Here is a 27738-nt window from a genome sequence, read left to right as displayed (position 1 = left end):
AGTGATTGGACGCTCCCCTCCTAGTGAGGACCTGCTGTGCTAACCCTTCCCATAAGATGGGTGAGACCAATGGTCCATCAAACCCAACACTCGTCTCGGATGGTGCCCAATCTGGGTCACTAGGAGGTACCTGGCAGAGCCAAAAGAGTGGAGCCATTCCTTGTCAAAACGCCAAGCAGGCTTAACCCAGTGTGTGGAAAGCTTGACTATAGCACAGGCAGTTTGAGTGGACTCAGCATGGGCTTATGAAACAGATTTGTATTGTTTGTGCATTTAGCTTGCGACATTCACCTTTTGTCACAGTCCTCTCTTTTTCTTGCAATACAGTTGTACATAACTGTCCCAATAAAGAATGAACTTTGAAGAGGATTATGGCCTCTTCAAAGTTCATTCAAAGTTGTTTTTTTTTTTGTTTTGGTTTTTTTTACCTTCTCAAAAGTTTAAAAAAAAAAAAATAAAATTCCATCCACAGAGAAGGGAGGCCTAGAAATAAGTCCAAAACAGTGAAGGCAAAGAATTAATTTAATTAAAGTTAAAATGCTTTTGAAGTCCAAAGGGGGGGGGGGGGGGGGGTTATAGTGCAGTGATTTAAAGTCTGAGGAGGTCTTCAAACTCTTTTTATAAGTTGGGCCGTATATAACCTGGCAAAAAAAAAAAAAAGCAACTCTCAGATTTAAGTACAAAGTATATCAAACGTGCAAAATACAAAAGTCAAACCATGTCTCCACATATTCATGCCCTATCCAGCTTTTAATAGGAGTAATGTGCCTGCTCCGTGCTGGCTTCTGCAGGGAGGCCCATGGAAAAGCAGCCCACCTCGGAGGCAGCCCGGGCCACCCTGTATTATTGCCTCTACTTTCACCAGCAGGTTCACAACATCCATTATAGAATGATCTTTCATTTAAGAAACCTCATGCAAGCTGATATTAACTTGAAACTATATATTTTTTCTAGCTTTGGCTGGTTTTTTTTCTGCCTCAATACTGTTTTAATGGCTTTTATCTTTTTCTGCTTTCCTTTTTTCCTGGATCTGCTTTTCTTCTGTTTCCGTGCTACGTTTGTCCTCCTTCTCTTCTCTGCCTTTCTCCTCTGTACATGGCTGCCTCTTTGCTTTTTCCCCTTCCATCTCCACCTCTGTCATCCCCTCTGTTCAGTGACTCTGTCCTCCCCATATCAGCTGTCTGGGGACACAACCTGTCCCCCTTTCAGTAAGGGCCGCGGTTGCAGGCCCCCCGGGGCTGGCTTGACCCGGTCTGCTGCCGCGCCCCTCGCTGCCTGTCCCGTGGCATCAGCTGAGCCACCCCTTTGGTCACTTGCTGTGCTCCCTGGAAGAGTCTCCCCCCTTTCTTCTCCTGTAAGTACAGCAGCCTAGGAGGAACACTTTGACCAACCTCTGGTTAAACTGAAGCAAGTGCTCTTGTATACTCGCCGCACCCAACTCTTCCAGTGCTGCTCTTTTGCCATTTTACCAGTAGCCAAGTCCCCTAGGCATGGTGCTGGAGCCTGCCCCATTTTAGGTTTTGTGTCTTTTCTCTAACTGAGCTGACTCTGCTCAGGGTCAATGCTAGCAGTCTCATTTTATTTACAATTGCATGGAGTTGGATATCTACAGTTCTTTACTGTAGATATCCAACACCTCACCTTTGTTATAAGTTGAAGTATGTTGACCTACAGCATTATGAGTTTGACTTGTGCACCTAAAACCTGGCTTTAGGAACATTAAACTGCCTTTGTGAAAACCAGTCGGGGGGCCAGTGCATGTTCAGGGGCGGGGAAGGGATTTGCATGCATATATTCAAAAGTAATGCACACGAATCGTCCCTGAAGTTACACCCGCTCAGTGGCAGGTGCAACTTCATGTGTGGATGTTGGCCTGGATACCAGGGACACTTATGCACATCAGTATGCTGTGGTCAAGCTAAAATTCACAGCCAAGACCTATTCCAGAGCTTTTCAGAAAGGGTTGCACAACAGGACCCATTTAATTTTGCCCAAAGCCCTTCTCCTTGGTCTTGGCCCTTTTTTGAATGTTCTAGGTGGTTTAATTTTAGAGCTCAGACAGCAGCATTATGTCAGGGCATCCCTTTAAACCATTTCTCTCAGCTGAGCACAAAACTCCTTCAACCCTGAAGGCAGGGCTCCTACTTGGCAGCGTGGCATTTTACTGGGCCTCTGAGCTGGCACCTAGTGCTTGGCTTTATATTTTGTATCACTAAGACACGGACATGTAAAGAAGCGTGATATTGATGCGTGCGTCTGCTTTGCTCTTCCAGTATCTCCGATGAACATGGAGGACTCTGGCATGGATCCCGGCGTCTCCCCGTCAGAGGGCAGCAGCACTGGGGAAGAGGCTTTGTTCAGCATGGCTGACATATTCCTCTTCTCTCTCATCATTGGCCTGGTCACCTACTGGTTCTTCCTGCGGAAGAAGAAGGAGGAGATCCCCGAATTCACCAAAATCCAGGCAACCACGTAAGTGCAGGTGTTAGAAATGTAATTATGTTGGTTCTTTTTGTTTCATTTAGTGTATTATCTTGCATTGTATGTGTTGGGATCTTTTTAAATTGTATTAGTTCTGTGTGGTGTCTGTGATTGGGATGCAAATGGCACGTATTAGATGCAGTGACGATTCGGTGGCATCTCCTGATCTCTCCAGTGCTTCCTTAAAGCAGCTGCCTGGGAAATGTTAAGTGGCTCTGTAAAGAATCGCATGGCACTTTAAACTTTTCATGTTACTTACTCACTAATACACCAAAATACTTCTAGCAAGGGGCAGCATTGAATATATGCAACAGAAGATTAAAACATAAAACCAAACAAAACACAAGACAAATCCATTGACTAAAATGCTAAAAACAGATATGAATGCATAGTAGAACAGGTACAAGCAGAGAGAACGAAACAACTTACTTTAAAAGCAGAGAAATGAGGGGAACTCGGAGAAGAAATGGAGTGCAAAGTGAACTGGCCAAAGGACTGTAATGTGGATCTGAGCTACTTCTGTTTCAATTTAAAAACCCATTCCTGATGTTTGATTTATTTATTAATCATTTCAGTATCCTCCCACATTTCACACCCTGCCACAGTGCGGCTGATTATTCTTATATAAGCTCAAAATTAGAATCTGCTCTTAACAAAAAAGAATGATTACATTGAGAAATGTTTTAATCTCATTTGCTAAGGCCAGACCAAGAGTAAATTATACAAAATGTGTGTTTGCAGCTGAGAATTCTGCATATTAAAGAAACAAAACCATAATTTAAAAAAAAAAAAAAAAAGCTCTAGAGAAGGTAACTAGCTGGCCCCCATAATTGCAGCTGTTGATGGAGCAGTGCATATGTTTTAAAGCCAATTTTGGCATCTGATAGCCCTTTTATTGGATATACATTTTTTTCTTGAAATGTGAATGTTTTAGATCTTGTGTAATTTATTCTCGTCTGGCCTTGGCAAATGAGTTTAAAACCTTTTTTGGTGGAATCCTCTGTTTAATATTCTTCATGTACCAGTATTGAAAATGTAAGCGTGGCACGTAGCATTCCTTGCATCATCTACATTTCCCCCATTTGCTCTGACCTACAGCAGGATCGTAGGCTCTTAGTGGTAATGATCTGGCCAACAGGAGGCTTTTTTTTTTTTTTGTCACATGGAAGCAGGCTTCTTGCTGTCAAAATGCTGATTCATGCTTGTGCAATAGCTTTTAAAAAGCAAATGGGAGACTGACGTAGGCTGTAGAAACTTTCAACAAGGAGACCTACCTGAATATGATTGTACATTAATTTGCCTGCCTGTAAAAAGTTTCAGTGGAAAATTTGTGAGGCAATATTTTGTAATGCCAGTGAGCAAAGTGAAGGGCAGGGTCAAGGTGGAGGAATGTGCTAGAGAAGCTGTTTATTTTGGCACTGTCTGGGGAAAAAAAAATAAAATTCTGGAGCAGATTTACTGATTAGTAATGTTTTATGTAGAACAATAAATGTACACCCATTGCCCTTTCCTGGAAAATATGCAAGAGGACTTTCAGAAAATGTATTTAAAAGTTGGACCTTTGGGGCCACCCTTGTAAATATGTGGCTTTGATTTGTTGGGATGCTGGGAGGGAAGAAAGTCCCTGTCGTCATTCAACAGCAAAACCTGGTGGATGGACTTTAAACTCGCAAATGCAGGATTTCTGTCCCGCCCCCTCTGATGCAGTGAAATGGGATAAATGAACTAGGAAACTTTAACCAATTTCTGTTCCGCTGATCTGGAAATCTCAGTGGACTGCAGCTTCACATACATAGGCAACAGTAAAACGGCTTTACATAGTGAAATATGATAAAACATTGCAATAATAGCTCAACATCAGTAGTGAAATTCAGTCAGCAAAGGCATGCTGAAAGAGTTAAGTTGTTAGGGACTTTCTGAAGCGGGCAAAGTCTCTCCCTCGGCCCTAATCTCTATGGGGAAGGAGTTCCAGAAGTCAGGTCCAGCAATTTGAAACAAATCGTGCCTCATCTCAGATAAATGGGCCACTGTAAGGGAAGGGATATCCAGCAGATACTGTTGGGTTGATATCTCTGCACTGGCTCTGTCAAGCAAGGGGCAGACTTGCCATGAAGGGCCTTGAAAATTAAGGACAGAACCTTAAACTGAGAAAATACCTGAGTGGATGCGAATGAAGGCTCATGGTGCTAATTATCCCATAGGCCCTTCTCTGACTTGAGGAGGAAGCCCAGAAGAGAAGGATCCAACTTAAAGGCTAATCCCCCCCAACTTTAAAAAACTGGGCAGGCCAGCGAGCCAGGGATGGTGTTTGCTTCCAGACTTTAGAAACATGGTGGTAGAAAGACCATACGGCTCATCCAGTCTGCCCATCCGTCCAGCATTACAAATAACATCACGTTCTTAGAGATCATCTGTTATTTATCCCATGATTTCTTGAATTTGGATACGGTTTTGTCTTCATCATTTTCATTGGGAGGCTGTTCCACACTTTCCCCCATCCTCTCTGTAAAGAAATATTTCCTAAGATTATTCCTGAGTCTACTCCCTTTGAACCTCATCTCATGACCTCTTGTTCAAGAGCCTCCTTTCCATTGAAAAAGGCTCTCCTCCTGTGCATGGAAACCTATGAGATATTAGTGTGTCTCTATCATATTTCGCCTTTCTTCTAGGATACACATGTTTAGATCTTTAAGTCTTACCGGCATGTGCTTTAAAACGAAGATCACTGACCATTTTAGTAACCTCCCTCTGTACAGACTCATCCATTTTATATACTCTTGAAGGTGCGGTCTCCAGAATTGTACACAGTATTCTCTGAAGCCTCACCAGGGACCTATACAGGGGCAATATCACCTCCTTTTTTTTTTTTTGCTGGCCATTCCTCTTCCCTATGCAGCCAAGCTTCTTTCTGGCTTTTACAGTTGCTTTATCCACCTGTTTGGCCACCTTAAGATCATCCAATACAATTACCCCCCAGGTCCCGCTCTTCCTTTGTGCTTAGATTTTTGCCTCAATACTGTACCTTTCCCTTGGAGTTTTGCATCGTAAATGTATTACTCTGCATTTTTTAGCATTAAATCTTAGCTGCCAGTCGTTTGAGCTTTACTGGATCCCTCCTCATGTTTTCCACTTCTTCCTGGCTGTCCACCCTGTTACAGATTTTGGTGAAATCAGCAAAAAGACAAACCTTTCCTGACAACCCTTCCGTTATGTCACTCACTCACAAAAATGTTGAAAAGAACCGGTCCAAGGACTGATCTGAGGCACACAGCTAGTAACTACCCCCTCTTCAGAGAAAACTCCATTGACTACTACGCTTTGTCATGTCCCACTCAACCAATTTCTAACTCTGTCAGTCACTCTAGGATCCTTACCCAGGGTGCACAATTTATTTATAAGTCTTCTGTGTGGAACAGTGTCCAAGGTCTTTCTGAAATCCAAGTACACTACATCTACCGCTCTTCCTTGATCCAACTCTCTGGTTGCCCAATCAAAGAAATTGATTAGATTCATCTGACAAGATTTACCTTTGGTAAAACCAGGCCGCCTCTGATGTCGCAATCCATTGGATTCCAAAACTGGCACTATCCTCAGTTTTAGCAGAGATTCCATTAGTTTGCTCACCAGAGGTCAGACTAAGTGACCAGTAGGTCCCAGCCTCCTTACTTCCCAGTTTATGAATAGGAGCCACATCTGCTTCTACAGCCAAGTTCAAGATCAAAGCACATCAAGCAGCAATGTCTGAATTTTCAAGAAGGCTCCTCACCCAGTAAAATAGTTGCCCAAATATACAAGACTTGGGAATAAACTGCATGGCGCGTCAGTTGTTACCATAGACAACTTGCCGGGTATTCTAGATGAACCACTTAATCTTTTTCTGCCATCAGTAGTATGTTACTCTATATGTTTTCAAGACTCTAAAGAAGCATTGACAAGGTCAACCAGCAGAGCTGCCCGGACATCTGTATGTTCCCTTAGTACCTTTTTTTGATGTGTCCCATCCGGCCCCTTCTCCTTATCTCCTTTGTTTAGTTAGCTCGTCATGAACTCGCTGTTCTGAAAATTGATCGAGGTTTACCTCACTTCCAATCTTATTTGTGTTTCATGTGCGTCTGCTCCAGGCCCTTGCACAGTGAACACTGAGCAGAAATATTTAACAATTTTGCTTTTTCCTCATCAGCCTCTACGTATTCCTCCCCTTCAGCAATAGTAAATCTGGCAGCCAGCAGGTTTGGGAGATGAGCCTGCTTCTTCTTTTTTTTTTTTTTTTTTTGCCGAAGCTTGGTGTTCCCCCAGCGGCTCAGTAAGGCATCTTGGGAGTGGGAGCAATCACGTTCACCCCCAGGTATCGCAGTTTTTCTTTTGCCCATTTGAATGGGAATACGGTTAGGACCAGGATTTTGAATCTGGAGTAGTAGAGCGTTTATTTGAAGCCAGACCAGGGAGGTTTTCAGAACTGGAGTCACTCTATCGTCTTTTGTTTTGCCTTAATCCTACGTGCCGCTGCGTTCGGTATGAGCTGGGGGGGGGGGGGGGGGGTATGGTAAGGGCAGGCTGGCACAACCTCTGCTCAAGTCAGTCTGCCCAGACAGAAGGCCTAAAGCTAGGTTTATTCAGCAGAAAACGTATCCGGATAACTTGCGTGCTTCTGGCTCTCTGAATATGGACTTTTTTCTTTTTTTTTTTTTAAATGTATGTGTTCTCAAGATGACAGAGACTTCCTCCTTCCTAAAATCCATGCTGCCTTGGGAACAGGAGAGATAGGTAGGAGGGGGCACTGAACAGGAAAGACACAGCATAAAGAGGTCTGATGACTTGATCTTTCTCAATATTAGTATAAATTGTGAGTTGTGGGAGGCTTTTTTTTTCCTCTCGTCTTCCCTATGAATCTTTTTCTGAATAATGGTGAAAGCAGGCTGTTGGATTGCTGTGCCTTTTACTATTAGTAAGCTCTAGGTGCCCTCTCTCAGGACGATGCAGTATCTGCACGCGGAAAACGGGCGCTCGTGATGGAGTGTCCGCTCTCCTAACACTCGCTGAGCCACTTCTGCTGGGGGCCCGATTTTAATATTTAAATGTGGTGCCGTGGTAAGAAGGGGGAGGGGGGCGTTAGGGCAAATTGTGCGCCCCTAGCACCTTCCCAGGAGAGGTGGCTGTACACAGGTTAGGAAAACGGATGCTCGGTACATTGAGCGTCCCTTTTCCTAACCTGACTGCTGGCACACTTTTATTTTTTTGGGGTGGGGTTTCCTTTTTAGGTTCCTCCGACTTAATATCCCCACGATATTAAGTTGGAGAAACCACAGAAAAACAATATTTTCTGCTTCTCTGTAATCTTTTTGAGCTCCTCAAGAATTAATGCCTGCGCCGGGACAGGCATTAAGTTTTGAGGGCAAAAATGTGGGTGTCGGGTGCGCTTTGGGGGGTGAGGAAAGCTAATAGCCTCATGAACATGGATTTGGTTGGACACGTGTTTTGGATGTGCTAACCCCTGTTTTGCATTGGAGGGTTATGGCCGTGTGTCCAAAACGCGCGTTAAGCAGTTTGCTGTGGCCAGGCACGGGATTGCATCGGCCTGTTTATTTTTAATGTTTTAGGGAGTTGTGCTGCTGTCTTCTGGGACTACATTTTCTTGAAAAATTCTCCAACAACGGGTCCAAGTTCAGATTTTCAGCATTTTTTGGCCCACTTCTACTACCTTTGCAGTCTGTGTTCTGAGTTTCTTTGTTTTTTTTTATTCAGTGGGTCTTCTGTTTTTTATATCGACTGCTTGGTGCGTCTGTTCTTCCCTTTTTCATTTCAGCATTTTCAGTTCTGTGCCCCAATTCTTAAATGTCAGCTTTTGGAGAGTTTAGCTACTAAAAATGAGTGCATAGTTGCCAGCTGAGCCGGCATGCAGATTTTAGTTATTTAGGTAGGTGTCCCTTCTCTCAAACCAAGACAGTCTTAATTGGCAGAGGAAAAATTAAAATAAGCAATTGAATCTTTGTTCCTGGTTTTGTTTGTTCCTCTTTTTCATCTGTTTTGTCTCCTCATTCCATATTGTTTCTTGGCTCAGTTTTTTTTTCTTTTAATTTTGTTCAGTCTGTCTCATTCCCATTCTTTCCTCCATCTCATTGTTTCATCTCTCTCACTGCTTTACATTTTCTGTACATGTCTGTCTCTTCCCATTCTTCCTTAAACATCTTTCTCCTGCTCTGTTCTCTTTCCTGTTCAGTTCCTCCTCTCACACCTTTACCTATCTGATCTCTTCTCCATCTCTCCTGCTCCCATGGCGGCATGGAGCAGTGAAACCCTTCAGACCATGGCGACACAGCAGTGTACTCCCTACCTGTGCCTAGCTAGAGGAAGTGTCGCAAACGCTGGGAGCACTCAGTTCTGCGGCCCATGTTCTTGCTGGCACTCCGTGCTGCCATAGGACTGGACTGGGCATGTGTGTGGGTAGCCGAGAACACTGGAAACCAGCAAGAAGCTGCTCTAGAAAATGCAACAGGCCTGACTTGGAGCTGATGAAACAAATGTGAGCTAAGGATGGCGTGCTGAGCCAGAAGCAGGTAAAGTGCCTTGCAAAAGACTTTGCACCTGTGCACGGTTTTCACCTTCCACCATCCAAAAAAAAAAAAGTTTCAAAATGCATGAAAGTAAGAGTTTTATTTGATTACACAATATACTCTAGGATTTTGTCATGGAAGATTAATTACAGAAATATTCCATAAATAATTAAGAATAAAATAACCCCAAAAGGATAACCCTTTGAATCTGTTTGTGGGCTGGCAGTCATACGACACATCTCCAGGTAACCTACCTTCTGGGAATCCAGCAAACACTGTCTGACCGCCTCAGCAGAGATCCACACCCGAACGAGTGGTCCATGAATGACTTTGTTAGTGTTGGAGCACACCAAATATGACCTGGCCACCTCCGTGGTCAGCAGGAAGGTCTGTTCTGCATCTGAGCACCTCCAGGTCCGCTCCTGAGGCTTTTGTGCTAGATTGGCACGTCTGTCTACTCTCTGCATACCTGCCAATGTCTCTCTTTGTCAGGTCTGGCCAGAATTCCTTCAGGACAGGGTGAGGGTGATTTTTCCTAGCATCAGCCTGGCTGTGGCAAGTATGATCTCCAAAGCTTTCTTCTGGCGCTTCAGATTCTCATCTCCTAGGAGGACGACAGAGTCTGAGCCTGCCATCGCTGGCCCTCATGGTGTGGTTGTTGAACGTTCAGTAGTCTACTCCTTATTCCTTTCTGAGGAGGTGGAGGATGTGCTGGATTCTTCCCCTCTCTCCTCTCTCACCTGCAAAGTGTGTTTTGTGAGTGTTACTTCTGCTCAAAGAGTAAGCAAATTACAAGTATATTCACCAGATCTGCATTTTATTTTTCATAACAGGGTGCTTCTGCAGACTTGCCCTAAATTTCTACCAAAAGTGGTGGGTCCTCATTCCACATTAACCAAGTTTTTGTGCCACCAGTTTTTTTCCCGCAGGCACACAGGAGCGCTTTTCACTCCTAAAACTGCAAGAGAGCCCTGGAGTACTATTTGTGTTCGTTGATTCCCGTCAGACTACCTTTGTCTGCTTGGCCAGTGGACTGTACAGAGCACTGCTGTTGTCAAGGCTAATCAAGTAAGAGCCGTAGCGGCTCTATCTGAGAACCACTTCCTTTGACGTCATTGGCAGATCTGCTGTCTGTGCACACCTTCATGTCCCACAGCATGTCCTGGGGAGATAGTAACTTTTGGAGAAGCACTTCTGTACAGCCTGTTCACTTTCCACCTTCTGGGGCTGTTTTGTTGCTCTGCAATACAAGTCTCAGTTTGTCTACATCGAAACAAGTTTAACTGCAAACGGGATTCTCCGTAGGCAGCAGAATTAATCAATCTGCCTGCCTCCCTGGAAAGTCAGCTACCTTGTGAAAGCTTAAGCTTTGAAAAGAGACCAAAGGGCTCTCGAGGCAGTGACTGCTCGTGGGAGCTCCCATGCATGCTCGAATGCTTTGAGCTCTGAAAGCTGGGTCCGTGTCTGCGCTGTCAGATGATGATGATGCCCATGGCTGATTCATCCTGTTGTCCATGGAGATGAGCAAACTTGCTTTCCTTGATACTCAGGCATGCCTGTGTTTAGTACTTCTGCAGTAGCTGCGATGCAAACTTGCCCAAGGACATATCCAGCTTTTCCTCCTTCCAAGTGTCTGAAAGACGCCAGCAGTAGATACTAGAAAACCAGCTTTTTTTTTTTTTTTGAAACTGTATTTATTCATTTTTCAACCAATTAACAGTACAACTTCAGGTAACATTCACTATTGGAAACACCCCCCCCCCCCATCCCTCCCCGCTCATGCAATCCTTATTTGAGATGTCCAGGTATGTAGTATTAAGAGCAAGCTGCGCGCCTCCCCTCCGGTGTGGTATTCTATGAATCCTGTTGAGCAGTCTCTGTGTCCCTTGATGCATAATTATCTTGGCCAGGGCTCCGGTCCAGGCTCCAAGGGTCTCGGTAGGGTCCGACATGCGGAGTGAGATAAGACGTGAAAGCTGCCCATACGCTTGATGCTTTAACAAATTTCTGTGGCATAGTTTCTTTAGCAATTGAGCCATTGTGCCAATATTACCTGTTTCCCCACTAGTCCCGCTTTCTTAATAAAGAGTTCAACCTGCGGGTTGAGGGACAAGTAGGGAGGAGTATCCAAACCAAAAAGCCATAGATTGGGGACAAGCGGCAATTTTGTATGTATAAAACTCATACATGCTCTGCATATCTGCCTCCAGAAAACCAGCTTTTAGTTCCAGGATAAGTGGACAGCTTGGTTTCCCATAGTCATGGTTATACTACAGCATGGGAGAATAGCAGAAGTATAAATACACCTTGTGAATGGTGGAGATGTGTGCATGAATGTGTTCTTTCAATGACTGTCATGCCCCAAGTACATAAGTGTACCAAAAGTGTACACTGCAAGGGTAGATTAGCACTACAATACAGTTGCAATAAGGTCACTAAGGATTAATGCTAATGCCACACCATGTGGCGCCCAGGTCAAAAATGGAACAGACACGATGATTTCGATAAAGGTTGGTAACAACACCAATACATAATTATTACATATTTGTGCGAACAGCCCCTGGTAAGTGGGCGAAACTCGTGTCATCATCTAGAAACTTGCCTATACTCCCTTTTTTTTTTTTTTTTTAAATCTGTGGTACTAGCCTTGACCAAGCTTCACTCTGCATTCCCTGAAAAAAACACTTTCTTTTAATTCTGTTACAAGTTAGTTTCATGGGGTGTCTCCTAGTCTTGTCTTTATTGGAAAATGTTAACCATTTCCTATTAACTTGTTCAGCACCACTTGTGATTTTATAAGCCTCTTATTCCCTCTGTCTTTTCTTCAAGGTGGAGAGCCCTAACCTCTTGAGCCTTTCATAACTGAGCCAATCCATCTCCTTTTATCATTTTTGTTGTCCCCCCTCTACCTTTTTCTACTTCAGATCTGCACACAATACTCGATGTGGTTATGCCATAGATTTATGCAGAGGCACTATGATAGTCTGTTCATCGTCTCGTCCTTCCTAAATAATTCCTAACATTTTTTATTTGCGCTTTTTTTGACTCCTGCTGCACATTTTGCTGTGGGACTTCTCTGTATCGGTCCTCTTCCTGAGTGGCAATTCTTATTGTGGAACCCAACGTGGAGTGCGTTTTAGTTAAGACAAACTTTCCCTGTGTATTCCTGTAAAGTGAGTTTTTTATTTCACCTCCTACTCCGGGCTGCAGGAGTGTGTAAGATCTTCTGATGCTGGCAGGCCAACTCAAATGACCCGTTCCGTCAGCTTTCACACACTATTGACAGAGGAGGGCTTCCAAGAAACGTGGAGGAATAATTAACAGAAGCGCTCTGTCGAAAGTTGTGAACTTACAATCTGCTGCCCTCTGCTCCTCGCATCCTGTCAGAAGAGGGAGAGGCACAGATCAGTTTTGTGGTTAATCATTTTTTTTCACCAATGGTATCTTGTATGTACCAATAAATGAAAATCTGCAGTGATCATGGGTATGTGCTTCAGGATGGTAGAGGCTCACGGACTGTGAACAGCAGCAAAGTTAGTGCTTTAGTTATTGTGACAGACAAACCAAAACACCAAAAGGATCATGCTTAATTTTTCCATATTTCAAAAACCTAGGCTATAAGCTGGCTTTTCATAGCTCAGATCTAAGCTGCATCAAAGCTATATTCAAGGAGCACACTTCCTTCTTATTTACCCACTATTTTTTAATGCAAAACCAAATCTAATATAGTAATCTAGTCCAACGTGGGCAGTGGTTTTGGTGAATATGCCTGCTTTAGGGACTCAAACAACTGTAATTCTTTGTAATTATCCGAGAAATGCTTTTTCATCCCCCTCTGGTGCTATGTCTGCCCTGGGAATGCTATAGAGGCAATATTAGAGCCCCTTTACTGGAGGTAGGGAGTCTCAACCATCGCTCAGCAATGGGTCCTAAGTAAGTATTCTGCCCACGACTTCCACAACACATGCTGCAGGCTTCCTGGAGTTAGAAGCAGCCCAGATACCCGGCTTTCTATCCCTGGGCAGCCAAATGTCACTAATTACTAGCCTTCCAGGAAAACCAAACCTACTCTTTCCTGCAAGTGAGCATCTGTTTTTTATTGTACCCTGATCAACAAAACTCTGAAGCACATACAAAGAAAAATGTTTTACTATGTTCTATCCCAGGTAATTGACAATGCACAGCAAAAGATGGTGTGTTGTTTTTTTTTTCCATCTTTATCTACATTTTAATGAATTTGATGTGATGGACCACTGCCTTTGAGAAGACCAGTCATTCAAAGCTGACCTGCTAATCTGGAGGAGACACCACACTTCGAGTTGTCTTCAATTAGAGTTATTGAAGCTGGGAAAATTCTGCTTCTGAGTCACCTGTATGTGTCTTGGAGTCTGTCTTCCTCTTATGTATTAGAGATGTGCATTCATTTTAAATGAATTTGTCATGGTTCGGGAGCGCGCACTAACTTTAAAATGTTAGTATTCACTAACTATGGTTAGTGCACATTAACACGAAATTCAGGAGCCATGGGAAAAAAATCCTGAACCACGGAAAAAACTAAATTACTATCTCTTTAAACAATGTACAGTCTGTTAGAAGCAAGTCACATTTAATTTATGATCTTATTTTCCAGCGACAAACACGATTTTTATTGTCTGATTAAAGCATGGTTGTTAGATTCCGATCACCTGGTTTTGAAGCAAATTTGTCCGCCTGGCTGTTCGTATATTTCTCAGCCTCTCCCTAAAAAGCGTGGCAGGGGTATATTAATTTATAAAGATACTTGGCAGGCAAAGTCAGAATCATTTCACCAAAGTGGCTCTCTCGAAATGCTGACTGACTCATTTAAAGAATTTAGTTTTTTGTATAGTTTATGCCTCCCCAAAGTTACTAGCCTTGGATCTTTTCTCCTCTGTTCGAGTTACTTTTGCTCTCAAAATTTGACTTGACTAAAACGATTAATTTAGGAGACTTCAATCTGCACATTGATGTTATTCCTCCTTTCAATCAACGTGCTTTAGTTTTACACGTTCTACAATCCCTTTTTTGGTCCGACATTATAAATAGCCCTATACACAAATTTGGGCACACCTTTCTGAAGAGTTCTGTATCTGCTGCCTGCTTGCATTCATTAAGCATCACACCTGTTCCCTGGTCTCACCATTTCTTAATCAAATGTACTTTACCTCTTTCAGGACACCCTGTCCCCCTGCAATCTACCAAACTACAACATTGTCATGACCTGATTTGATCGCACTTTATTTCATGATTCCATTACTCTTCTTCTCTCTAATATATCTGACAATTTTGATAGTGCTCTCTCCTCTTGGGAGTCTATTTTAAATCAAGTTCTCGATCAAATTGCCCCTTTGAAGCCACTTAATTTTTCAAAGCCCAGAAAGGCTCCGTGGTTATACTTTCCCTTTGTTAAAAATGCCCACTCGACTCTTAGGAAAACTGAACATGCTTGGAGGAAAACTTCTTCTGATCTTGCTCAATCATTTCACATTCACCTTTCTGAATTTCAAGCTCTAGTTAACTCTGCCATGAAAAACCACTTTTCTAAGAGGATCCGCGAGGTTGGTTTCAACTTTAAAGTGCTATGTAACATAGCCCAAAGGTTAACCAGCCCTGCTGCTACTCCTCCTGCTATTACTTGTCCTACTGCAGAATTGTTCTCTATATACTTTAATCTTAAGATAAAGAAGCTCCGTGTGTCAATCTCCTCAGTCCTGACTGGTTCAATAATTCTCCTCCATGTCCTCTAACAGTTTGGAATGATTTCGAACCAGTATCTTCTACTGAAGTAGATATATTTTATATCCAAATCCAATGACACTCTTTGCCCTCAGTCTTTTTATGTTCGTCTTCCCGCTTCAAGGAACATTCTCTCTCTAATCTTTGCAAAACTCATTAATCTTTCTTTGACAGAAGGGTTATATCCCTGATTCTCTGAAGAAAGCTATAGTGTGTCCCCTTATTAAGAGAAGCACTCTTGATCCCTCTAATCCTTACCATTATCGCCTATATCTTTACTTCCTTTTTTTATTAAAATGCTTGAATCTACAGTTCTCACACAGCTTACGGAACATCTGGAGAAACATGAAACTCTTGACCCCCATCAATTCGGCTTTCGTCGTTCACTCAGCACTGAAATTTTGCTTCTGTCCCTCACAGATTTTCTCCGAAGAAGAATTGACACTGGTAAAAAAAAAAAAAAAAAAAAAATAAAAATTCTTCTAGTCTCCCTTGATATCTCCTCTGCATTAAATACACTCAATCATGATATACTTCTATTTAGGTTACAAGAATGCAGAGTTTCAGGGACTGTTTTGAGTTGGTTTAAATCCTGTTTATCTGGTCGTTCTCATGCTATCAAATTTAACAACTCGTTCTTTCTTCTTTTTCTGATATTAAATCTGGGGTCCCTCAGGGATCATCTCTCTGCTTCTTTGTTCAACATTTACCTCGCTCCAATCTGTAAAGTTCTTGCATCGCTAACTGACTGCTATAAAATTTATGCAGACGACATTCAGTTTGTAATTCAAATCAGTCAGTCTTAGGATGAGACCTTAGAATTCCTCAACATTTGTTTCTCCAGTCTTCAGAAATGGCTGTTCATAACAGATTATCTTTAAACATGACTAAGACCGAGTTTCTCGCAGTTCACAGCCCGTACTCATCTTTTGATGAATTCTATCTCATTAAATGACAATCTCTCTTTTTCAGTCAACAACAATATTAAGTCTCAATCATTTTGGATGTTACCATATCCTTCTGCCAACAGATCTCAGGGTTTTTGTAGACTCTGTGTTTTGGCTGGTTTAAAAAAATTACTTTATGACTCCGATTTCCGCACAGTCCTTCAGGTTTCCATCTTCCCCGTCCTTGATTACTATAACAGTCTCTATCTTGGTTTGCCATACACCACTTTACGTCCCTTACAGTTGTTGCTCTATTCTGCTGCTCTTTTGCTCTCTGGACTTAAAAGATCAGAACATATCACTCTGGTTTTAATTGAATGACCGGCTATCTATTCTGGAAAGAGCCCAGTATAAAATCGCCATGTTAATATTCAAACTCCTAAAAGACCAATACTTCCCATTGGGCCAACTGGATGCTCAAGTTTTACCAACCAACGAGAGCTTTAATATCTGTGCATCGAGATCTCCTTGATATTCCTTCCCCAAAGGTAGCGAGGTTTCATATCGCTCGAGAGTGCGCGTTCTCAGTTGCTGGGCCTCTATATTTTGGAACTCTCTCCCTTTAGAATTGAGACAATCCACCTCTCTGAAAGAGTTTAGAAAGCTAAAACATTTTGTTTAAATGAGTTACTTTTTAATTATGATATTTTTGTTGATTTTATATTCTCCATTTTAAAGATTGAGTTTTTTATTTGTCAATTTTAGTTTTGTGAGAATTTTATAATTATTTTTTTGTGATATTTTCTTTGCTAAACCAAGTGTGGTCGTATGTAATTTTTATTTCTGTTTTTGCTAAATTGATTTATGTATGTATTTTTGTTCATCGCTCAGGCCTTCATTGTGTTGAGTGATTAAGAAATTTTAATAAATGTAAATGATCCAAACCACAGAAAAATGGAGCAAGAACAGTTGCACTCCAATCATTAATAGCAAAGAACAACGAGGTGGAATCGGTAAAACATGGACTTTATTGAAACTTGCCCGACTCTGGCCAAGTTTCGCTCTACGAGCTGCCTCAGGGGCTTTTTGAACCACTTGAATTGGCTCAGATCAGTGCAGGTATCATATGTGTCGTAGTTGGAGAGACATGAGTAAGCAAGCTGAATATCAACCTGTTCTAAGAACAGATACTTTCAACCATAGATCACTATGCAGGCAGTGATATCGTAAATTCTTGGATAGAACGGCATGCAGCTACTCGCTGCCCTAGCAAATGCTGTGAAAAAAACTCCAATCATTAATATCCACACATACAAGGAGATGTAAGGAAGGTCCAATTCAATGAAGAAAATTCAATTATTTATTTTAGATTTTCAATGCGGCAACTCCATTGCTCATCTGTCAAAAGTATGCAGTTCCCAATAGGGTCTCCCGACACGGACCCCATGTTTCGCCAACAGGCTGTGTCGGGAGGGACAGTGAACGACGATAACTTCAACAACTAGAAAAAATACAAAAAGTAAATTCAAAAATTGTCAAAATAAGGACCAAAATAAAATGGTATACCATAACACATTTTGCCGAAAATCATACCTTTTATATGTAAAAGTTCATTCTAACATTTGACACGGCGAGGAGGGCGGACAGAAAAGACAGATACAAACATTTAAAGGGACTGTAGTGTGAAAATTTCAACCAATGAGAGAGCACCAACTCACAGGGGCACCAGCCAATCGTAGGGATAGTTAAGACAGCATGACAGATGTACTAATAAGATGGGTATACGATCGGAAGACGGCCAACCCAAAAAAAGAATGAAACAAAATATTGCCATTCTATTTCGTTATTCAAGCCTTTGGGGGCCAAACAGTCAAATTTATGGATCCATTTCTGTTCTCTGCGTATCAACATTTCTGAAAAATTGCCGCCTCGAGAAGTGGGAGGCAACACATCGATCACGAAATACTTGAGGTCAGATTCAGAATGTGCACAAGTGAGCCAATGAGATACAAGGGGTGGGTTTTGTTTTTTTAAATCTAAACTGTAACAAATAGTTCTTAAGATTCTGAAAGAGATTTATAAAGCTCTTGAATTTAATGCATGGAAACAAAAGGTCAAATCCCCCCCCCCCCCCCCAAAATTGATAAATTTATTTTTTTTTTTTTAATTGAACTAACTTAATATATTTCTTGATTAGCTTTTGGGAGCTCTACTCCCTTCTATCGAGTCAGAGCAGAAAGTGACGTCAGACCATGCAAGTGAATTACAGACTGCGTTATGCTGGTGGAGTGAATGGGAAGAGGGGATTGGATGTGTTAGTGTTTTGCGTCTCTGTCACCTTATCAATATCTGGTAATGAGAAATCCCTCCCCTAGGAGAGTTCTGAAATACTTGATCATTCTGGGCCTGATTTTTCGAAAGCATTTCCGTGCATAAATCCCAGTTTTACGCGTGTAAATGGGCTTTTGCCGATTCCGTGGGAGGGTGGTTGTGTGTGCAGAAGCGATTTTGCACGTAGTTCTGTGTGTGCTGGTCAGAGGTGCTCTGGGTGGGGAACTTGATTAAAAGTATATGTTGGATTTTCAGACATGCACGGGTATTGTCACACTGCACTCTGTGTTATACCACTCATTTTCAAAGCAGAATTGTGCACATAGCTCGAGCTTTCAAAGCAGACTTAAGAGCTGCATTTACAAATTTCCTCTCTAACTTTTAAATGCCTTACGACTTGGAAAGTTCTGAATTTACCGGATACAAACGTAGGCCCATAAAAAGGCATCGCCTTCTATTTTCTTTTTCTTTTTCTTTTGACCTTCCCACACATGTAAATGGGACTAATGTGTCAGCCACTCTCTGTTTTTCTTTTCCCTTGGATTTACCGGAAAGCTTTATTTCAACATATATGTGAGATTAAAAATGCCCCATCACAAACCTAATAAAACTACTAGTGTCATTCTGAGGGTGCCAGTGTCATGTGATCTTGTGGTTTTGGCTCCGCAGCCCTGCAGGGACTGAGCAATGTTTAATTTTATGGCCCATCTGCTTGTAATTTTAATCCTTCTATCCCTTTGTCCTTGCACGTTCTCTTAGTGCTGTGCCATGAATTTGTTACCGTCTGTCCCTGCTGGTTTCTACAGTTCCAGAGCATCCGTTCTCTCCCGTGACCCCTCATGTGTTGAGGTGACACTTATTATGTCTGAAAGAAGGTCTGTGGGTTCTGTCCTGTTGGGGGTGGGAGAAGAGAAGGCACCATAAGCTTCCCCTTCTAATGGTGTTAACAGCCATGAAACATAAAAGAGCAGTGAGCTCCCATGTGCAATGTGTTTTCCGACTAATGCTTCAATGCTGAATCTGTTTCTTCTTTCTCGTCCTTGGGGGGGATTAAAAAGAACTTCTCTTCTCTTCTTTGCCAGGCTTGGCTGGTTGTTGTCCTTGACCTTGCAACGCTGCATTCTCTGGGGCAGGACATGACTGGGGTACTGTGCGTTGAGTGGAAGAGGATGGCTGGTCCTAGAGGAAAACCCTTCGGTTCAGGCAATGACTAGAGAAAAAAAAACCCCAAACCCCTTGGGGCTGGATAAAATGCTGCATTACTTTGCCAAAACTTGTTTAGAAGGACTTGGTTCCAGCCCATGTCATCTGGCACATTCTTCTGCCGGCAGCCTTGATGTTATGAGAGCTAGTTAAATAGCATCCTTTCCTGCTTCCAGCTGCAGTGAGGACTAGAAGCAGCATCTGGCCTCTCTCCCCCATGCTGTGCCTAGATCTTAAATGTATCCTTTTTTTTTTTTTTTACCTTTCTGCAACCAAGGGTATTGGTTCCCAGACATTTCCATTCAAGAGTCCTTTGTGAGCTGTAAGAAGAAACTCTCACAAGACCCACAAAAAGTCTTCTAACTTTAACAAGTGGTCATGAATGTATTTATCTCTTGAACTGGCAGTTCTTTCTTAGTCCTGGGTTTCAGCTGGAGCTGGTCTGTACTGGACCTAAGATGGCACGAGCCTTTCCACCCCCCCCCCCCCCCCCCAACTATCTACTGTTAAGTTACTAAATCTTAATCTTCATGCACTTGAGAAGGAGAAGTTTGAGTCAGCAAATGCTGCAAACTCTTCCCACTTCCTCTAACAGCTCCCAAATGCACCTTAACTTAAATCAAGTTGAGTCTGCAGACCCATCAGACACCCCCACCTCCCTCTTCTAAGCCAAACTAAAAAGCGACTGCACTCTGGATTGCAGAAGACCTCGGAGGGACTTCATCCCATGAGCAGCCTCCACGTGGCATGGTGAAACTGCAGAAAAGTGACAGCACCGTGAAGAATCTGTTATATCCGTAGACCAGCCCCATGGCAGCGCTGCCATGCAAGAGACCAGGGCTCGAATCCTGAGGCCCTGGGATGGGGAGGAAGGTTTTTTTCCCCCCATCACCCAAAACTGCAACAGCTAGGCTCTGGGTGCACGTGGAGAAGTAGCTGTGGCCCCTGGCCAGAGGAGAGTCGCTAGTATGCCTGGGATAGCAGGGGAGGAAAACACCCCCCCCCCCCCACCCCCTCTTCTGGTCTGTCGGGCTGTTCTCGGAAATTGAATATTTTGAATGACGCGGAGATCCGTTAGAAGTGGCTGCTGAGAGTTATTGTATAGGCTTGGCAAGTCTTCAGAGAAATAGCTAAATTTGTCATACATTACGGACCCAATAAATGTATTTCTCTGTGCAAAAATGGACCTTGCCACAACGTTTGTTTCTTTCAGTTGCAAGTGATTCCATTTGTAAGTAAAAGAAAAAAAACAAACAAACCTATAAATCCAATTTTTTCTGACCAGAATTCTTCCCAGAGGTAAAAGGCCAAAGGAGGTGCAGACTTTGAGCATTTGTGTCCGTGGAATCATTCGTAGTCGTAATATTTTCTAAATCGGAATAAGGTGCAGGGAAGGAATAACTCTGTTTTGGGAAGAAAAATCTCTGCAGCAGAGCCAGGGTGCAGGGCCATCCCAGCTTAATAGTTTCTCTTTTAGGACACCGGGAATTTAACGTTTTTTTATTCGGTTGAACCCGGCTGAATGGTTGGATAGTGATGCAACCTTTTTACAATTTGCATGAGAAGGGGGATCTTGGTAGTCAAAACTGGCATCTTTCAACCTTTTGTTGTCTGTCCTCTACCCGGTTACTTTCGGCTTTCTCATATTGATTCTGGTCTAATGCCCTTAACCTCTCTTCCTTTTGTGTCAAGTATTTCTTTGCATTTTTGATATGTTGTTTGGATGATGTAGTTCTATGTCTAAGGAAGACGCCACACAAAATATAAGATGAGTTATTGACTCCCCCCCTTAAGTTTTTTTGATCTTGTCCTCCCAACTTCTCTTAACTCTGGTGTCTTATTTTCTGTCTCTCTTGCTTTATGGCTTTGACTCGCACGTCCGTAAATCTGGTTTGCCGACCCTCTGCCGTCTCTAGTTGAGTTGGATGTAGTCTTGAAGAGAAGCGGGCCGCTGTGATTGCCGGACGCCTTCCTTTTAGGAGGGCTAGTGCTTCCATAGCAACCCTCAGCGCGCTGCCTCAGCTGTGTTTGCAATAGCTTCAGCCACCCTGCATGGTTTCCTACAGAGAGGAAAAAAAAAAAAGAGAAGGAAAGTGTTGCCAAGGCATCCGGAATAAAGGGGGGAGGAACTTTTTTTTTTTCCTCTTCTCCCCCCCCCCTTTCCTTGCCTTGTTCCATATGGGATGAAGAGGGGAGGGTGGGAAGCGGCAGAGGATCCTGGGAGGTTTCATTCTTGCCTTCCAATTCCTTTCTGCTGCCAGATGTTGCAGTTCCTCCGGAACGGCTGGATCCGCTCAGCACTCTCAAAGCGTATTAACTGGGGAAGGAAACCCTAAAAGAACCAAGGGGCTGCCGTTGCTGTGATGAGTCTCATATGGGGGGGGGGGGATATGGCTTGCCGACCCTTCTTCTGTGAAGTGAAGAGCGCCAAGAAGCCGGCTCGTAACTGAGAGAGGAGAGGCATGGCGAGGCCTAGGGGCACCTTTCCTTACAGCTGGACTTAGACACCCCCCCCATTCTGCAGCAGAGATTCAGAGCTCCAATGTTTGTTGCTTTTAAAAAGAAACAAGTTAGGGGGGTTATTTCATTTCTCTTAAATATGGGGTGTATCTACTCTGTGCCACAAGAGGATCCGGCTGTGAGAAGGTTAGTGAAACACGAGCCGTATGACATGAGTTACAAGTCTTCCTCGGTCTGTAGCTGAAGTTCCGCCCAAGTTTCATTAACTGGATTATATATCCCGTGTGTGGTATTCATTATTAAAAGCTCCATGTGTGTGTCATTGGAGGAGCGAGGGGCTCTGCTGGATGGCCGGCGTGGGATGTAAGTTTAACTTTGCAGTGCGGCGGGCTCTCTACAAGGCTGTTCTGAGAGCCAAGCACTTGTGAGTTTCATAATGTGCCTTGTTCGGAGAGCAGCCCTGCTTAGCATGGGGAAGCTTTATCCTCTCACCAGAAATCAAACCTGCCCTGAGAGTTTAGCTTTCCTTTCTGCCTCTGAACTATAACATTCTGCTGCCTGCAGCTCGGGAGGCTTGGCGGGTGCAGGGGACAAGGGTGTTTTTTTTTTTATTGCTCAGTCCCTCATCTGAAAAGCTGAATGTCTTTAGAACGGGGTTCACTTGGGTAGGCAGTCAGAGGAGGGAAGCAGAGAGAGAGGTATGGAGGGGGTGGGTAGGAGCAGTAAACTTTTTTTTTTTTTTTTTTCCTTCTTCAAGAAAAAAATCTAGAAAAGACAGTGGAAACCAGAATGGATGTGTGCTGCATAGACTTGAGTCCTTCCTTGCTATAGCATGCAGTCATGCTGTATCAAGTAAAGAACATACCAGACAATCGCATCGCTTCTGTCTTGCACGTTGGCAGTGTTGCACGGTTTACTGCGTGATTTCTAAATACAGGTTCCAAGGCACAGTTTGGCATTGGGGCGACCGGGGTTCACTAGTGTTGGGTCTGCACTCACTCACATGCAGGAAGGAAACCACATCAGGAAGTGTTCACAATATCAGGAAATTCCATGGCACGGAGCTCAGCATGGATCTCACTGTATAGGGCCTCTCCGATGGCCACTTCTCTGAGGTTTCCTCTAGGATACCTAGCTCATATCGGCCCAGCTTGATGATTAAAGGGAAACAGTAATCCAGTTAAACTTAAAAAGGATGAAATAGTGCTTGCTGTATGTTTTCAAATGGAAGAAGCCCATCCTGTGGTTTCCAGCTGTTCTTCCTGGTGTCCAGCACCCGACTGCCCCCATGTTGGATCTAATTAGGCTGACCCTCTAGCTACCTGGCTGTCCTATAGGCAGGAAATGGAGTACTGACCAGGAGAGAACACATTTTTGTCTTCATGTATACTGTGCCACGTATTTCAGAGAATGCAGCTTTTTTTTTAATTAGTAAATTTTATTGCCGTCAAAAAGATACAGCCACATAAGAGGCAACATGTAAATATGTATGACAAGTAGAAACATTTCAATCGCATATATCCCCCCCTTCCCCTGCTGCCTGATACCAAAACATAGAAACATAGAAATGACGGCAGAAGAAGACCAAATGGCCCATCTAGTCTGCCCAGCAAGCTTCACACATATTTTCTCTCATACTTATCTGTTTCTCTTAGCTCTTGGTTCTATTTCCCTTCCACCCCCACCTTTAATGTAGAGAGCAGTGATGGAGCTGCATCCAAGTGAAATATCTAGCTTGATTCGTTAGGGGTAGTAGCCGCCGCAATAAGCAAGCTGCACCCATGCTTATTTGTTTTACCCAGACTATGTTATTAGCCCTTATTGGTTGTTTTTCTTCTCCCCTGCCGTTGAAGCAGGGAGCTATGCTGGATATGTGTGACGTATAAGTCTTCTCCCATGCCGTTGAAGCAGAGAGCCATGCTGGATGTGCATCGAAAGTGAAGTATCAGGCACATTTGGTTTGGGGTAGTAACCGCCGTAACAAGCCAGCTACTCCCCGCTTTGTGAGTGCGAACCCTCTTTTCTTCTCCCCTGCCGTTGAAGCAGAGAGCTCTGCTGGATGTGTGAAGTATCAGTTTTTCTTCTCCCCTGCCGTTGAATCAGAGAACTTTGCTGTATATGCATTGAAAGTGAAGTATCAGGCTTATTTGATTTGGGGTAGTAACCGCCGTAACAAGCCAGCTACTCCCCTCTTTGTGAGTGTGAATCCTTTTTTCCACATTTCCTCTTGCTGTTGAAGCTTAGAGCGATGTTGGAGTCACCGTAAGCCTGTGTATGTTTATTTAATAAGGGTATTGACTCCAGGCAGTAGCCATCATTCTGGCGAGTCACCCACTCTTCATTGGCAGCCTCTTGACTTTATGGATCCACAGTGTTTATCCCACGCCCCTTTGAAGTCCTTCACAGTTCTGGTCTTCACCACATCCTCCGGAAGGGCATTCCAGGCATCCACCACCCTCTCCGTGAAGAAATACTTCCTGACATTGGTTCTGAATCTTCCTCCCTGGAGCTTCAAATCGTGACCCCTGGTTCTGCTGATTTTTTTCCTTCAGAAAAGGTTTGTCGTTGTCTTTTGATCATTAACACCTTTCAAGTATCTGAAAGTCTGTATCATATCACCTCTGCTCCTCCTTTCCTCCAGGGTGTACATATTTAGATTCTTCAATCTCTCCTCGTACGTCATCCGATGAAGATCCTCCACCTTCCTGGTCGCCCTTCTCTGTACCGCCTCCATCTTGTCTTTGTCTTTTTGAAGGTACGGTCTCCAGAACTGAACACAGTACTCCAGGTGAGGCCTCACCAAGGACCTGTACAAGGGAATAATCACTTCCCTTTTCTTACTCGATATTCCTCTCTCTATGCAGCCCAGCATTCTTCTGGCTTTAGCTATCGCCTTGTCGCATTGTTTCGCCGACTTCAGATCATTAGACACCATCACCCCAAGGTCCCTCTCCTGCTCCGTGCACATCAGCCTTTCTCCCCCCATCGAATACAGTTCATTCGGATTTCCACTCCCCATATGCATGACTTTGCACTTCTTGGCATTGAATCTCAGCTGCCATATCTTCGACCACTCTTCCAGTTTCCTTAGATCCCGTCTCATTCTCTCCACTCCTTCCGGCGTGTCCACTCTGTTGCAGATCTTAGTGTCATCCGCAAAAAGACAAACCTTACCTTCTGTCCCGTCCGCAATGTCGCTCACAAAGATATTGAACAGGACCGGTCCCAACACCGATCCTTGCGGTACACCACTTAAAACCGCTCTCTCTTCAGAGAAGGTTCCATTTACCATCACACGTTGTCTTCTGTCCATCAACCAATTTGCAATCCAGGTCACCACCTCGGCACTCACTCCCAAGCTTCTCGTTTTATTCACCAGTCTCCTGTGCGGAACCGTATCAAAAGCTTTGCTGAAATCCAAGTATATGATATCGAGTGCTCTTCCTCTATCCAATTCCTTGGTTACCCAGTCAAAAAAGTCAATCAGATTTGTCTGACAGGATCTTCCTCTGGTGAATCCATGCTGCCTCTGGTCCATCAATTCTCCGGACTGTAGATAGTTCACTATTCTCTCTTTCAACAGTGACTCCATTACTTTTCCCACCACTGAAGTGAGGCTAACTGGTCTGTAGTTACCAGCCTCCTCTCTGTTCCCACTCTTGTGAAGAGGGACCACCACCGCTCTTCTCCAATCACTCGGCACCACTCCCGTTTCTAGGGATCTATTGAACAGGTCGCACAGCAGTCCCGCCAGCACATCTCTGAGCTCCCTCAGTATCCTTGGATGAATCCCATCAGGCCCCATGGCTTTGTCCACTTTCAGATTTAGCACATTAAAAAAAGCATAGTGAAACATGGGAATGCGCAAAATGTTCTTGTAGATTATATTGAACTCTTAGAGGTGATATGATGATGAAAAGCAGGATGAATCATTATATCTCCATCTCATGTATGGATGCCAAATAGTAGTAAACCTGTTAAGTTTATGGTATTTAAAGGCAGTGATTTTGCTCATGGTACACGTTTTCTCCAATCGTAAGAGCACGCGCTGCATCGAGGGCGCAGCTTCGTGAGAAGGCAGCTTTTTTAAGTGACAAGTTGTTCTCCTTTTGAGAGCATTTACTGCTCTCTTTTAGTGCTCTGCATTCACGGGAGACATTTCCAGGCCAATGCAATATAAACGTGCTAAAAAAGGGTGCTCGTATGAAGCGCCCTTTTCCCTAACTCGCGCTGTTCCACCTCTCCTGGGCGCGTAATGAACTGCCGCATTAAAAAGGCCGCACTAGGGGGGAATTATGCGTCCCTAGCACGTTCTTGGCATCAGGCACCCAGAGAGGTGGCTGTGTGCAGGTTAGGAAAACGGATGCTCATACGAGCAGCTAATTGACCGGCACAGTGTACACAGCCTGGAGCATGCATATTATGTATGTGTATTGTATGCCCAGAACATTTTTTTCCCTAAGGCAAGCCTTTTCAATTTTGCCTGGTGCTGCTTTCTGCAGTTCCTCCTAGTTAGTATTGCGATGATACAAAGTAGGAGGATCCACAGAAAAGTAGTATTTTTTGTTTTTAGATTGAGCCCTTGACGCGTGGCAAGACTCTTTGCCTGCTCCGAGATAGGTGTAAAATTTTACAGGTTAAAAAGTGCGTCTTGGGGATTTTTTGCATTGTGGGGTAATGGCTAATAGCCTCATCAACATGGCCTTTACATGTGACGAGCGCCATTAGCTACTCGCTGGTTTGGATGCGCTGATGCCCTTATTAATCAGGGGTTAGTCTAGTGTGTCCAAAACACGCGCTAAGCTGGGCACACTTTTTTGCATCGGCCCCTTAATTGTCAGTTGGCTAGGCTTAAGAACCTACTCAAGCCCATTTGCATATATTCAGTTGCAACAATGCACAATTTAAAAACCTAAAGCTTGGGATGTGTTCTTGGGATCGGACTACAACATAACCTGTTTTGTGACATTCGCTTCTTGTCTGTCAGAAGCCATAGAACATGAATTCCTATAATCTTGTCATACTTCTGGGAAGGATTGTTTAACTCCTACCAATAATCTTGAGTTCCCTAGAGCCCGAATTTTCAAAGCCCTGCCTGCAGTAAAATTGGAGGTTACACGCAAGCCCGGGCCTTGCTCGCACTGCGTGCATTTTAGAACGGGCCCAGCCACATGTGTAACACCCCCCCCCCCGATACACGCACAAGGGCCGGGCCTGCTGAAAGGGGGGGGGGGGGGATGGGCCGTGACAGCGCTATTAGATGCAGCCTGGGGAAGCGTGCGCCGGCACCTGGCCAACGCACGGAGTTTACTTCTGTTCCAGAGGAGCAGAAAGTACAAAAATAATTGGGGCTAGGTAGGATAAGTTTAGGGGTTGGTGAGAAGGCAGGAAGGATAGGGTCAGGGTTAGGGAAGTTCCCTCCCAGTCCACTCCTTAATTGGAGGGGACTGGGAAAAAGGCCACATGTGGTGACGCGTGTAATTGAAAAATCCTCCCCTGTGCGTGCGAATGGGGCGCATGCGTGCACAGATTTATAAAATCAGGCGCGCATGTGCATGCGGATATTGTATTTTATAACGTGCACGCTGCGACGCACGCATGGGTCCTAGAGATCTGGCTTCTGATCTTGTAGAGTTTCTTTTCAGATCCAGTTGATGGCATCTTGGTGGGGAGGGGTGGGTAGTGGAGAACAGGACAGACAGAGCAGTTCATGGGTAGGGAGGAACTCCTCCACTCCGTCCAGGTAAACCTCTGAGCAAATGTAAGGTTACTTGCATTTTGGGCTGACGTCTCTGGTGGTAAAGAGCACCATTTTAAGCACAGCAAAGGAATTGAATTGAAAATCGCCTTCTTCCAGTGGATATTCAACTTAATTTCATGTCCGAGGTCCTTTTTATTGGACTCTCAGATCTTGGATCTGGGTAATGCTCCAAACTGATCCAGGATTTCTGTTGGTTTAGGTAGGGTGTTCTCGGCTTCAGCAAGGCCTAAAAGAACTTCGCCTTCGTACAGTGCTGCTTTTATAAATGTTGGCTTTTTACTTTTTTGTTTTTAAATAGAACTGTGTATGG

At 43.7% G+C, this 27738-nt stretch overlaps 1 protein-coding gene across 4 annotated transcripts in view; it reads left to right on the top strand.

Moving 5' to 3' along the window:
- The window catches only part of LOC115097153 (NADPH--cytochrome P450 reductase), a 174300-nt gene that overhangs the window by 95313 nt on the left and 51249 nt on the right, over positions 1–27738 (top strand). For 3 of the 4 annotated variants that reach the window (XM_029612705.1, XM_029612704.1, XM_029612703.1), the window contains exon 2: positions 2274–2472. In XM_029612705.1, the coding sequence (XP_029468565.1) occupies positions 2282–2472 (191 nt within the window). In that variant the 5' untranslated portion in view covers positions 2274–2281. Of the gene's footprint in view, positions 1–2273; positions 2473–21791; positions 21854–27738 lie in introns of those variants that run through there. The other variant, XM_029612706.1, reaches the window with a different exon arrangement.

Source organism: Rhinatrema bivittatum, chromosome 8 (genome assembly GCF_901001135.1).
Source record: "Rhinatrema bivittatum chromosome 8, aRhiBiv1.1, whole genome shotgun sequence".
In the NCBI taxonomy this organism is placed as follows: Eukaryota; Metazoa; Chordata; class Amphibia; order Gymnophiona; family Rhinatrematidae; genus Rhinatrema; species Rhinatrema bivittatum.
The sequence above is the reverse complement of the archived record's forward strand: the minus strand, read 5'-3'. Positions and strand labels throughout refer to the sequence as shown.